The sequence below is a fragment of the Notolepis coatsorum genome (assembly GCF_963971535.1).
Source record: "Notolepis coatsorum genome assembly, chromosome: 1".
Lineage (NCBI taxonomy): Eukaryota > Metazoa > Chordata > Actinopteri > Aulopiformes > Paralepididae > Notolepis > Notolepis coatsorum.
This window is the reverse complement of record NC_140165.1, coordinates 9,138,083-9,153,082: the sequence shown is the minus strand read 5'-3', so window position 1 is coordinate 9,153,082 and position 15,000 is coordinate 9,138,083. Positions and strand designations below refer to the sequence as shown.

The 15,000-nt window shown below is 45.4% G+C and overlaps 1 protein-coding gene across 3 annotated transcripts in view; it reads right to left on the bottom strand.

Annotated features, from left to right (window-relative positions):
- The window catches only part of dzip1 (DAZ interacting zinc finger protein 1), a 40,201-nt gene extending 30,857 nt beyond the window's left edge, over positions 1-9,344 (bottom strand). For 2 of the 3 annotated variants that reach the window (XM_084331606.1, XM_084331607.1), the window contains exons 1-5: positions 9,272-9,344; positions 8,244-8,439; positions 6,964-7,548; positions 3,560-3,644; positions 2,679-2,794 (exon numbers count right to left, since the gene is read on the bottom strand). In XM_084331606.1, coding sequence (XP_084187732.1) covers positions 2,679-2,794; positions 3,560-3,644; positions 6,964-7,548; positions 8,244-8,249 — 792 coding nt within the window. In that variant the 5' untranslated portion in view covers positions 8,250-8,439; positions 9,272-9,344. Of the gene's footprint in view, positions 1-2,678; positions 2,795-3,559; positions 3,645-6,963; positions 7,549-8,197; positions 8,440-9,271 lie in introns of all 3 variants that reach the window. The other variant, XM_084331608.1, reaches the window with a different exon arrangement.
- Between the last annotated feature and the right edge of the window lie 5,656 nt (positions 9,345-15,000).

Here is a 15,000-nt window from a genome sequence, read left to right as displayed (position 1 = left end):
GCGGACATTAGAGGAGCGGTTTAACATGTCGTTTCTGTCAGTCAACTGGTCGCTTGTTTACGGTCTTAGATACAACTTTTTAGTTCTTTTTTTACGTTATTATATTATCACAATAATCTTCACAAAGTGCTTAATAATCACTAGATATACAGAGGTATTTTTGCACGATTTCATTAAATCGCAGGACAATAATGGATAAACATAATCATATAAATGAATAGGCTATTTCCACAAATCCAATAACTGTTTGAAACGAGGATTACTTTAGTCAAGAAGACTTGAGAGCAGTGCTTTTCTGTTGTAATAAAACATAATCCATCATGCTTTGGCAATTATTCAAAATGTAAATTTCAAACATGTGAGGGAAATTATTAATTGCATTAAAAATAAATCACAATTAAATCTTAAGGAATAAAATTCCATAACAAACTACGGAAATGTTTTATACAAACTGGTGCGTGTTTAGCAAAAGCGCCATAACTCACCCACCCAGCATGAACCCTTGGCTTACACTACCACACTACCAAAGGGTTAACCCTTTCACAACCACACTACAGAAGGTTAACCATTTCACTACCACACTACAGAAGGTTAACTCTTTCACTACCACACTACAGAAGGTTAACCATTTCACAACCACACTACAGAAGGTTAACCCTTTTACTACCACATACAGAAGGTTAACCCTTTCACTACCACACTACAGACGGTTAACCATTTCACTACCACACTACAGAAGGTTAACCATTTCACTACCACACTACAGACGGTTAACCCTTTCACTACCACACTACAGAAGGTTAACCTTTCACTACCACACTACAGAAGGTTAACCCTTTCACTACCACACTACAGACGGTTAACCCTTTCACTACCACACTACAGAAGGTTAACCTTTCACTACCACACTACAGAAGGTTAACCCTTTCACTACCACACTACAGAAGGTTAACCATTTCACTACCACACTACAGACGGTTAACCATTTCACTACCACACTACAGAAGGTTAACCCTTTCACTACCACACTACAGAAGGTTAACCATTTCACAACCACACTACAGAAGGTTAACCCTTTCACTACCAAACTACATAAGGTTAACCCTTTCACTACCACACTACAGAAGGTTAACCCTTTCACTACCACACTACAGAAGGTTAACCATTTCACAACCACACTACAGAAGGTTAACCCTTTCACTACCCCCCCCACCCCTGACCCTTAGAGGCGGTCAGGTGGCGTAGCGGAGATTGCGCTCATCACCAATGCAAGAGGCTGCGGTCTCGACTCCCGGAGTCAGCATTGCCTTGGCTTGGGCTGATCGCTATACTAACTCGTTTGGCTGGGTTGCGTGAATACTTTCGGCAGCCCACTTGTCCTTCCGCATTGCTCTGATTGGCCGAGCGCGCGCATGAGCCGCGACACGCTCCTCAGCCGAGATGCATCCAGCTCAGCCAGGCAGGAATACTGCGCTCTGCTTAACCCAATTTATACAAATGGAAGTATTGATTACGCCATAACGAATCATTAAAAAAATATACCGTTAACTGGAATATGTTGTTTCTTTACACATATGTTGGATTATGTAATTGGTTTGTCATGACAATCGCGAAATCGCATTGCCGGCTTCGCGGCTGCGGCGCGGGTCCACGACCCTCCGTGCTCCGATCGCCAGCGGGGAGAATATGCTGCTGCGAGCGGCATCGCTGAGCTCTGGTGTCCGCTGGACGAAGCCAGAGTCTGTCTTATTATGGGGCTTATGCCGAGAAGGCGTAACACAACAGTGAACACATAGTGCAATGCGCCTCAGCCGCGAAGCCGGCGATGCGTTTTTTTATTGGTTTGTCATGACAAACCAATTACATAATCCAACATATGTGTAAAGAAACAACATATTCCAGTTAACGGTATATTTTTTTAATGATTCGTTATGGCGTAATCAATACTTCCATTTGTATAAATTAGGTTAAGCAGAGCGCAGTATTCCTGCCTGGCTGAACTGGATGCATCTCGGCTGAGGAGCGCGTCGCGGCTCATGCGCATGCGCGCGCTTGGCCAATCAGAGCAATGCGGAAGGACAAGTGGGCTGCCGAAAGTATTCACGCGGCTGGGTTAGGGGGAGGGAAGCCGTGGGTGGGAAACTGGCGTTGTGGACAGCGACGTCTACAGGTCAGGTCTGGGCGCTTGCTCAGCGGAGGCAGGACTTGAGGAAGGCAGCGTGACCTCCCACTCGTTACACTTCACCCATAAGAAGCCTCGCTGCCAGGTGAGAAGAGAGCCACTGGCTGTCGCCGCACGTGTCGGAGGAAGCGTGCGGATACTTCAGGGTTCCCTTGTACCGACCAGTAGGAGAACATGCGCACAACAACCAGGTAGGGGAGGGGGGGGAATTGGCACAACGACTAAATTGGGACGGGGAGAAAACAGAGAAAAATCGGAGAAAGAGAGATAAAAAATAAATAAAAAAAAGGTTAACCCTTTCACAACCACACTACAGAAGGTTAACCCTTTCACTACCACACTACAGAAGGTTAACCCTTTCACTACCACACTACAGAAGGTTAACCCTTTCACTACCACACCACAGAAGGTTAACCCGTTCACTACCTTCTGTAGTGTGTTAGTGAAAGGGTTAAACAAGGCCAGAAAAACAAAAGCGGTGCAGAATGAGTCCCACCTGGACCACCTTGGCCTGCAGGGTCTGCTGCTGCTGAACCAGCTGCTGCCTCAGACCGCTGATCTCCTGCTTGAAGCCGTCCACCTGACCCTTCTTATCGCCGTCTATTCGTAACTCTGGAAAACAAGACGATTGAAGAGAAGAAAAGAAGAGAAGCTGAGATCAGGTGCTTTGGTGACGCAGCAGGGTACAGCCACCAGGCTCAAATGTGGACTTATAAATGTTATACTCATCACCGCTAAGGATGGTTGACTTACGGATCTCATACTCATCACTGCTAAGGATGGTTGACTTATAGATCTCATACTCATCACTGCTAAGGATGGTTGACTTACGGATCTCATACTCATCACTGCTAAGGATGGTTGACTTATAGATCTCATACTCATCACCACTAAGGATGGTTGACTTATAGATCTCATACTCATCACCGCTAAGGATGGTTGACTTATAGATCTCATACTCATCACCACTAAGGATGGTTGACTTATAGATCTCATACTCATCACCACTAAGGATGGTTGACTTATAGATCTCATACTCATCACCACTAAGGATGGTTGACTTACGGATCTCATACTCATCACTGCTAAGGATGGTTGACTTATAGATCTCATACTCATCACCACTAAGGATGGTTGACTTATAGATCTCATACTCATCACCGCTAAGGATGGTTGACTTATAGATCTCATACTCATCACCACTAAGGATGGTTGACTTATAGATCTCATACTCATCACCACTAAGGATGGTTGACTTATAGATCTCATACTCATAACCACTAAGGATGGTTGACTTATAGATCTCATACTCATAACCACTAAGGATGGTTGACTTATAGATCTCATACTCATCACAGCTAATGATGGTTGACTTACGGATCTCATACTCATCGGGGTGGCGGCGCTGCATGTGGTTCTGCAGGAAGGAGGAATTCATGAAGGCTTTTTCACAACATGGACACTAAAGGGAAAAATAAAAAGATGGGTTTTAATATGCAGGCTTTTATTTTTAAAAGTGCACTATGCCGTTTCGAGGGAAAGGGATTTGTCCACGTTTGCATAACCTGCAATTAGTGCACAAAACACATAATTACTGTACATGTAATCCTTAGAATGATTGTATCTTATTTCATCATAAATAAATAAAAAATCCTTTTGAGGCACCACCGTGAACCAAACCTTCTTTGAATGTTTGTAAACAACCGCAGTGAAACTTTTCAGGCAGATTTTCTAGCTTCAAACAGTGTTCCAGGGACCCAGTTTTCCGCTGACCGTTTGTTTATTGAGGTATGAAAACACACCATATAGCATCAGCTCCCTCCTCAAGAAAGCACAGCAGAGGATGTACTTCCTGCGGCAGCTGAAGAAATTCAACCTGCCAAAGACGATGATGGTGCACTTTTACACAGCCATCATTGAGTCCATCCTCACCTCCTCCATCACAGTATGGTACGCTGCAGCCACGGCCAAGGACAAAGGCAGGCTGCAGCGTGTCATCCACTCTGCTGAGAAGGTGATCGGCTGCAATATGCCATCCCTCCAGGACCTGTACGCCTCCAGAACTCTGAAGCGTGCATGTAAGATTGTGGCCGACCCCTACCACCCCGGTCACAACCTGTTTGAGTCACTCCCCTCTGGAAGGAGGCTGCGGCCCATCAGGGCCAAAACCTCATGCCACAAGAACAAGAAGAAGGCTTGAGTTGGGACCCTCACTGACCCCCCCCCCCCCCCCCCCCCCCCACTGTGTTACATTAACACACCCTACTGGATTATACTTGCCCACTGTATTGTTACTTCATTCTAACTAGTGTATATAATTGTATAATTTACCACATCTGCCCAGTTGCACAGCCCTGGCCTACTCCTTTTTATTTTTTATTTAACTTATAAGTGTACTATATCTATCTATTGAGCTATATTTAATTTAGTTTATATCCCACATCATTTTATTCCACCTCTTATACAGTCGTACAGCCCAGCTGGCCTATATTTTATTTCATAAATATATTATTCTATCGTGCTTAACTTAGCTCGTATTTCATTCTATTTTACTCCACCACTTTATTGTATTATCTGTCAGTTAATGTATGTCCGCTAATGTCGCACCAGTAACGTCCAAAGCAAATTCCTTGTATGTGAAAAGTATTACTTGGCAATAAAGACCTTTCTGATTCTGATAGGACGCACACCGCTTAGTCGCAACGTCCTGGGTTTGAATTGGGCCCAGGGCCTTTGTCGCGTGTCACCCCCTTCCTCTCTACCCCTGACTTCCTGTCACTAGTGGTCCTATCTAATAAAGCAGAAATGCCCACAGAAATGAAGATAATTAAGTAACACTCGCATGTTTATTTTTTAAGGGGACATATTATGGTTTTGTCCAGTCTTTGTATGGATTTGGCTTCAGTCTGAAGTGTTATTTAGGTGCTGGGGGGGGGGATTACACATGTACATTAACTACATTTATGTACACAATGAAGTTTTCAGATTAACACGCCTAAACAAGATGTTCAGAATTGCTCATTTCTCGATTGGAGATTAATTCGCTTTAATTAGCTGCAGCAGGAACACTGTTGAAAAGATACACAATGGGTCCCCTTTCATCAACAAACCAGCACGGTCTGAATGTGACAGCAATAGTAAATCACACAGAGATGTCTTCCATGGCAACCTAACCTGAACCTGTATTGTGTGACTCTGGTGGTAAAAAGAAAACTGACTTCCTCATCATGTCACATTTGAACTCTGAGTTGAGCGACACAGATAGCGTGAATGCCGTCGATTCCCTCCCTGCGCATCAACTCTCCCTATTAGCTCAGGGAGACGGTCGGTCACACAAGCCAGAAGAGATGCCGGCTGACAAACACACACACTTACACACATTACACGCTGCATTTAACGCCACCACTGACTGCGATCGTAACCGTATTAAATTTTAAACGCGTTGCTATTGATATCCTGTGTAGCGCCGCCATATGCTCGCAGTGCGAGAGTGTGACACTATAACAAGCAGCTCTTTGAGTGATAGAATCGCACTATTGCTCTGCAATAACTTTGGGAATCAGGAGTGAAATCAAATTAGCCAACGTCCGGTCACTCAAAGAAAGGGGTCTCTGTGTGTTTGTGTGTGTTGCACTCTGGGGGGAAAGAAATATATATTGAGAGTTCTAGGAACAACTTGCCCGTGGTTCAGCAGTGTTTCCCGTGAGTAGATAAGATTGTTTTGTGGCAGCCCATCACAATATCAGACAGATACTACAAATAAACTCCCCCGGGGTTATGTAATAACACATGATCAGCACTCTGTATATGATTACATATTTTTTTCCTGCTGCTCGGTTTATGTGTACCTCCCCCTCCCAAGCCTATGCTAACAACACAAGAACACATAATAATAACCTGTGGTTAATACAGCCGCAAATGCCAATATCACCACGAGATGCAACAAAAACCACAGGATCTGGAGGGAGGACATGACCGGTGCCACGGATCACGCTATCAATTATTGAGCTGCCGAGAGCTCAGTTATCAACGCGGTTGTTAGCCCGAGCCACTAGTGCACACCTAGCAACCGCGCGCTCTGTCATAAAACACTGGAGCTGTTGCCTTGGCAACCAGCCGGGCCAGGTCAGTAGTAGCCATATACACTTGAAGAAAACGGGGGCAGGTCTCTCTCTTTTGGAGATATAAATAGCCCACTGGCCGCCGGTGGACCACGCTACACATCCCCAGCTATACCTATAGACAAATAGAATTAATAGATCCATAAGGTGAAAAGAGAGAGCGCGTAGCTGCTAAGACGACGCCCCCCCCCCCCCCCAGCAATGCTGACTATGCGTGGAGGGATGTCTGCCTCTTATGTATGAGGGTGGGGGAGGTGTGAGCTCTCGTCACCCTTTTTGTAAGTGGATTAAAAACACTAATTGTCCCTGAGAGTCAGACACCATCTGCCCCCAGCAGCTCCCAATCCAGTTATTTTGAGTCGGGAAAACAAGGCTGATTATAATGGAATCTAATGTTAGTTCTTTGACCGTTTCCTTGCTAAGAAGGAACCAACCAACCAACCAACCACCCGGGTGTCGAATGCAGCCAGCGGGTAGTAGCTGTGAATGAAGGCAGGGAAAATGACTTATAGGGGGGGGGGGGGGGGGCCCGAAGAGGACTGAGGGGGGCGGGGCAAATGGGGGGCCAACTGCCTGCTTGCCATACGCCCACACAATGCAAATGGTAACCAGATCCCTTCTGTACAGAGAGCGGCGTGGCGGCGGTGTCAGCGGTTATACCTTCTGGCTGGTGACGAGCCGCGGAGCGAACATGGACTGCTGGTCGCGTATGATCTTCTTCCTCTGCTTGAGCTCGGCGCCCAGCGCCCGCATCTTCTCCTCCTGCTTCTTCTGCTGCGCCACCAGGTGCTCGCGGTCCCTGCCGGCGGCCGCCAGCCGCTCCTCGGCGCCGCGCAGGTTGAGGGTCAGGTAGCCCTGGCAGTGGAGCAGCCACTCCACGGTGAGCTGCGCCAGGAGGAAGAGCTTCACCAGGGCCGGGTCCACCGGGGTCTGGCACCGCTGGCACAGCTCGCCCGCCACGCTGCAGAAGGTGACGGCGTTCACGTGCTCCTGGAGGGCGTCCACGTCCAGCTCGCTGGCCAGCCGCTGCACGTCCACGGCGCCGATGCGACGCCAGTCGACGCTCTCGCGGCGCGGCCGGAACTTGAAGGGGGGGAGGGGGGCGGAGGTCATGCCGCTGGCCGGGTTGGAGGAGGAGGAGGGCTGCTGGCTGAGGGGGGAGTTCAGCAGGGAGGGGATCCCCGCTGACGAGTGGGTCCCCTGGGTCTCGCCGGAGAGGGGGAAGTATACGCTGTCTTGAAATGGCTGGAAAACAGGAGGGGTGAATGAATGAATGAATGAAAACTTTATTTAACAGATTGCAGAATGGGTACAATACAGTACGGCTCAATACATACAATTGTTAAGGGGATGCAGACCTGAGAAAGACTTTCGTCTTGTTTACATCAGGGTCCCCCATTTTCAATTCATCATAACATTTATGACATACACAACATACATGACATTTATGGCATAGGGACATACAGGTATTTAGTACTGATACATTTGTGACATAACGGTATTCAAACATACAGTACTGTTACCCCTAGATCCTGACAGAGTATATACATATGATGGGGAGGGGACTGTACATTAGGAGGGGGTGGGTGGGTGGGAGAGAAATATACATACGGCGGGGAGGGAATATATACATGGCAGGTCTTTGACTGAGACACAGAATATAGATTCTATGTGCTTCACTCTATCTGACATCACATGCCTCTCACACACTACACAATAATAACAATAAAAAAATGCATATGACACCAAAACAGCACAGAATTGAAGCAAGGCAGCACAGTAACACACAACACAGCTCAGATTCCAGCACTGAGCTCATTTTGCACTGCAGGGAGCTCGTTTCAAACGGGGAGAAGACGACATGCAATGTTTTCATGCTCGACGACCAATCTACCTATTTATTGTCTGCTGATTTCCCGACGAAACCGCGTTCTCCTTACCATCATGGATTCATTATTCGCCCCTCATTTCAACGGAATAATGAAATCTTAGAACCGGGGACGATCGCGATCCCCGTTATAGTTCCGCGGCGACAACAACACCGAGGCTGCAGGTTAACGGCCGCGGCGACATCATCACCATGGAGACGGAAACGAGCGTCGTCCCAGATCACCACCGGCGGGGGGGGGGGGCGACCTGAGGGAGACACATGTTATCAAAACACTGTCAGTAATCACCAGCAAACAAATGGTTCCATGTGTCTTTAGGGGAAAGTATTGTATATGGATAACAGCCGAGCCAACACGTTCATAAGACGCTATGGTGGTTTCCTTGCTAACGGCAGAATAATACAAATTATTAAATATCACAGCAGCTTCCTGTGATTGAAAACTTTATTAACAGATTGCAGAATGGGTACAATACAGTACGGCTCAATACACACAATTGTTAAGGGGATGCAGACCAGAGAAAGACTTTCGTCTTGTTTCCATCAGGGTCCCCCATTTTCAATTCATCAGGACATAATGACATACAGATAGAAAGTACTGCTACATCTATACATTTATGACATACCAGATTTGCAAATACAGTAGTTTGTGATACAAAAAGAGTCCAGAAAAGGGAGTATATACATAGAACAGTCATAGAACAATAGAACACACGTTGAGACTTGTCTCGGGGGGCATGCCAAGTCTTTTGAAAAAAATGCAGATGTTTTAACAATAGAAAGTGTTGCGTTGCAGCATGCATAAACGTTATAATTTCCACGTCTACAAGCGACTTGGCTAAACTAGCAAAAAGCTAGCAGGCGAACAGACACCTCAGTCTCTCTCCCCCAAGGATCTTACCAAGTGAATAATCCATGCTGGCTGCTAAGCTAACGGACATTTTTCAAAGCAACATAACGATAGTAGTAGAGCCAAAAAAACCTTGCTGGATCATTCACCAGCTAAACCAAAACCGCGGACGCCATCACCCGCAACAAGCATTAAATGCGACGTATTTGGTTGAGTTGTATTAAACTTACCGAAGTGTTGTTGTCGTGGTTTGAAAGTTATCCGACGACGGGACGGCAACGGGACCCCTGGGGCAAAGATGAGGTGACGTAGCAGGCTTCCACATTCCTGAAGCCCTGCTCATGAGGGGGAGGGGGGAGGGAGAGAGGAGGAGGAGGAGGAGGGGGGAGAGGAAGAGGAGGAGGAGGGAGAGGGGAGGAGGAGGGGGGGGAGGGAGAGAGGAGGAGGAGGAGGAGGGGGGAGAGGAAGAGGAGGGAGAGGAAAGGAGGAGGGGGGAGGGAGAGAGGAGGAGGAGGAGGGAGGGAGAGAGGAGGGAGGAGGGAGAGGGGAGGAGGGGGAGGGAGAGAGGAGGAGGGAGAGAGGAGGAGGAGGGGGGGGGAGAGAGGAGGAGGGAGATGAGGAGGAGGAGGGAGAGGAGGGAGAGAGGAGGAGGGGGGAGGGAGAGAGGAGGAGGGAGAGGAGGAGGAGGGAGGGAGGGGAGAGAGGAGGAGGGGGGAGGGAGAGAGGAGGAGGAGGGGGGAGGGAGAGAGGAGGAGGGAGAGGAAGAGGAGGAGGAGGAGGGGGGAGGGAGAGAGGAGGAGGGGGGAGGGAGAGAGGAGGAGGAGGGGGGAGGGAGAGAGGAGGAGGGAGATGAGGAGGAGGAGGGAGGGAGAGAGGAGGAGGGGGGAGGGAGAGAGGAGGAGGAGGGAGGGGAGGGAGAGAGGAGGAGGGGGGAGGGAGAGAGGAGGAGGGGAGGGGAGGGAGAGAGGAGGAGGGGGGAGGGAGAGAGGAGGAGGGGAGGAGGAGGACCGCTACACCGGTGCTGCAGATCTGGGGCCAGTGAGGGGAGGAGGAGGGCCGCTACACATCAGGGTGCTGCAGATCTGGGGCCAGTGATGGGGAAGGGAGGAGGAGGAGGAGGGCCGCTACATCAGGGTGCTGCAGATCTGGGGCCAGTGAGGGGGAAGGGAGAGGGGAGGAGGAGGAGGAGGGAGAGAGGAGGAGGAGGCGGGAGGGAGAGGGGAGGAGGAGGACCGCTACACCGGTGCTGCAGATCTGGGGCCAGTGAGGGGGGAGGGAGAGGGGAGGAGGAGGAGGGCCGCTATACAGCAGGGTGCTGCAGATCTGGGGTCAGTGAGGGTTTTGGAAACTCTACTCGACTGTGGTTTAGAATTAAAAAAAAAAAGAAAAGTTTGAAGTCCTTTCATTTAGGCGCACTGGCTGAGCTGATTATTATTATTTTTATTTATTATTATTTATTTATTATATTTATATTTATTTATAAATATATATAATATAATAAATATATATAATATTTATTTATTTATTTATAGGGGCGGCTAAGTGGCACAGTGGGCAAGGCGCTCGCCACTAACGCAGGAGATGCTGGGTTCAAGCCCAGCTCTCGGCGTTGCTTCCGGCTTGGCTGGTCGTTCATACTAATACAATTGGCAGTATTAGGGGGTGGGAAAGCCGGTGGGTGGGGATCGGGCGTTGTGGACAGCGACTCCTACAGGTCGGTTGGTGCACCTGTACAGCAGAATGAGGAAGCAACGGGGGCAGCGTGAGCCTCCCACGCGTTACTCCTCGCCGCTGAGAGATCGCGCTGTGCAGGTGAAAAGATGCGACAGCTGCCTCCTCGTGTACCGGAGGGGACACGTGATGCAAGGCTTCGTCCACATTGCAGCCGACCAGTGGGAGGCATGGTCTAACAACGTTCGAGACAGGGGAGGGTAGAATTGGATAATACGAAATTGGGATGGGAGAAAAATTGAAAAATGGGGAGAAAAAGTAGATCAAATTCTTTTTTTGATTTATTTATTTATTATTTGTTTATATTTTGTACTGTATTGTACCCATTCTGCAATCTGTTAATAAAATGTTCAATCAATCAATCAAACCATTTACCATTTACAATGTACAAGAACAATAGCAAATAGCAATACAAGTAAAAATTGTAGAAAAGGTAAACAAAAGCAAAGAAAAAAAGCACACATTACACACAGATGCCCAATTATCGATTAGCATGCACGCATATTTATACTGAATACAGTACTGAGTATGTAAATACAGAAATGGGGGACCCTGATGTAAACAAGACAAACGTCTTTCTCTGGTCTGCACTTTGAGGACCGGCCCGGCGCCGTCTAATATGGTGCTGGAGGCCAAGGTTTGTCAACAAACCGATGTGACTTTGTACAGCTATATCTATACTTTATAGTATTGCTATCTGTCCATTCTCATTGTCACTTGAGTGCATAAACCGTGCCTTCATAATGGCTTAAAGAAGAAGAAAAAAATCCATCGGTTGGTTGTCATTTTATAGCGCCGTGAATATAAGGTTTATCGCACTTTTCGTCTCATATATTTTCTGGGAAGCTAGATATGAGGCTAAAGGCTACTAACGTTATATCGAACAGCATTTCTGTTGTATATATTCGAATGAAATAAAACAAAATGCTTATCATCCGGACTATTCCAGAGCATCTATGGATGAAATGGGGGCGGCGGGGGACGCCGATTAGTATTATTGATTAGCAATAGAGTGTCCGTGCAAGTAGCCACATTCACTGATCGATTGCTTGCGTTGCAAGCTCCAATCCGGCTATAATTTAGGTTAATAATGTCTTACCGTCAGCCCATGTGATAGCCGGCAGCATTTCGCCCTTATCGATCGGCATCTGGTAGATCGATGTGTCCATTGGCCGATCATAAATCTCATTATTCCAGGCTGAAATCTGCTAATCGAAACGTGAACAACGGTGCGGGCCCTTCGTTTGGGATCAGGCTATAATATGAAACGCCCATAGACAGTAAAATAATTTTTTTCCCCATTCGCCCTCAATGATACTGCAGTGGAGCGATGGCGCCCCTAAGAGGATCTGGCCGGTATTGCATGTTGCCGAAATCACAGATGCGGGTAGATCTGCAGAGTCGATGGGGGATGTTGATACAGTGATTAATATGGAATAAAACAATAACAACTTGCCACGAGTTAACTCGTGGCTCTGGTCCTCAACGCATGGCACCGAAACCCGAGTTAACTCGTGGCTCTGGTCCTCAACGCATGGCACCGAAACTCGTGGTTGGGCGGCAATTGTATGTATTGAGCCATACTGTATTGTACCCATTCTGCAATCTGTTTAAATAAAGTTTTCATTAATTCATTCAGTAACAGTTCGAGAATTGGATATTGCACAGTGAACATTTTAAAGTATTGCATAGAATACATTATAAATAGTATTCCACAGATAAATGTCTATGATTGCACAAAGCAGTGTTCAGATTGAGTATTGTTTATAGTGGGGGGGGGGGGGTACTCTGCAGTACTTTCAGTGCACTGCAGAAGAGTACATACAGGATTATGTTCATACAATTCAGTTACCATACTGCTTATTACTTAACTGTATTTTTACTGATCTCGACATAGCACTAGTAACAAGTTATCCAGACTACATTGCGTAAAAACGATTGATTGATTGATTGAAAAGTTTATTAACAGATTGCAGAATGGGTACAGTACAGTACAGCTCAATACATACAATTGTTAAGGGGATGCAGACCAGATAAAGACTTTCGACTTGTTTACATCAGGGTCCCCCATTTTCAATTCATCATAACATATATGACATACATGACATACAGATAGACAGTACTGCTACATCTATACATTTATGACATATCAGATTTGCAAATACAGTACTGTTTGTGATACAAAAGTGTCCAGAAAAGGAGTGTATATACATTTGGCATAGAAACTGTACATTGGAGGAGGTTGGTTGGGTGGGGTGGGGTTGGGTGGGTTGGGTGAGGGCTGTACATTGGAGGTGGGGGGGGGGGGGGGGTTGGGAAGGGGACACACACACATTTTACACTGTACATTTGAATATTGACAAAGCCTTACTTGGTCATTTACTGTACAACTAGGTTAGGACATTTGTAGGGGCCAGTTTCGATCAAATAGTTACCGACGTTACATAATAAAGTTGTTAATTCATGAAGGGGGAGAAAAGGTTCAAACCACCACGCGACGACAACGAAAACCACTGGCGCAACGAAAACCACTGGGCTTGTGATGCAGAAGAAGACTCAGACCTCTCTCTCTCTCTCTCTCTCTCTCTCTCTCTCTCTCTCTCTCTCTCTCTCTCTCTCTCTCTCTCTCTCTCTCTCTCTCTCTCTCTCTCTCTCTCTCTCTCTCTCTGAAGTATAATTTATACCTTTTACTGGTGTATGGCTCCCCCTCGTGGTGTACTTGGTCAGTTGTGACCTTTTGAATATTATTTTTACCATGCATAAATCACACCACTTATTTTGGGGACTAAAGTAAAGACCGAGCCATTTATTGCCTATTTTTTTATTTTATTTAAATTTGATTTATTAACTCTTTTTGATAGCTCTGCTAAAGACTAACCATTACGCCTCTTCTTCAGTTGAATGGAACTGTGAAACATGCTTTGAGCTGAGTGATGAACAAAATTATGTTATTATTATTATTATTATTATTATTATTATTATTATTATTATTATTATTATTATTATTATTATTATTATTATTATTATTATTATTATTATTATTATTATTATTATTATTATTATTATTATTATTATTATTATTATTATTATTATTATTATTATTATTATTATTATTATTATTATTATTATTATTATTATTATTATTATTATTATTATTATTATTATTATTATTATTATTATTATTATTATTATTATTATTATTTATTGAAAGCACATAGTTAGACACTTTTTCTCCAAGGATAAAGTAATCTTGTTTATGTGCTTTTTTTGTACCAGTGGATGTCAACCAGTAGGCTGGTGGAAGATATCTACTCAAATTCATGTTGTATTCATGTCACCAATAATTGTTTTCACTAAAGCTAGAAATCAGAGAGAGAACCACTGATCTGTTACAGTAGCCTCGCAAGCCAGACAAATGCGTGCGCTATTAAAAAATTCTGATTGTCCACTGATTGTCCAAATTGCCAGCACGATTCTCCGTGGTAGACATGTTTGCACATTATGGAAATACTGCACTTGGTTTAGGTGAGGGGTGGCAACTAGGTAGAGAGCGAGACTCAGAAAGCCGGCATAAAATTAGCACATAAAGTGCAGACATATACAATTAGACTTTTTAACATTAGGATCTAACATCCCAACAGGCCACCTTGTTTATGGTTTGATTCAGTTTTAAATAGACAATAATAAAAAGAGTAAGATAGAATAGACAGAGTAAAATAGTGCACATAAAGTGCAGACATTAAAATCACAGTTCTTTTTTTACAGTGCAATAAAATAGTTCTGGATGACTGTTTTAACAGTTCAAAGTCGTCTTTACCTTCTCTGTTTGGTATCCACAGTTTAAAACTTGACAGTCTTCCCTCCTGTTTGATACCCACTTTGACCCTTCGAACCTCCCACTCAGGGCAAACCTCCCTCTCAGGGCGCAGTTCCCTCTCTCAGGGCACAGTTCTGGGCCTGGGTCCTACACAGTTTTAAAGCCTGACAGTATTTCGTGTTTGATACCCACACAGTTTAATACCTGACAGTTTTGAACCTGTAATAAAAAGTAATAGACAGTAAGATAGTAAAATAGTACAGTGCAATAAAATAGTATAATAGAATAGATAGTAAAATTATGCAACAGTGGTGCAGTGCAATACAAAGTAAAGTAAAATGATGCAAAGTGCAGTGCAATACAATTGAATGGACAGAGTAAAATAGTGCTACAGTACAATCAACAGTACAA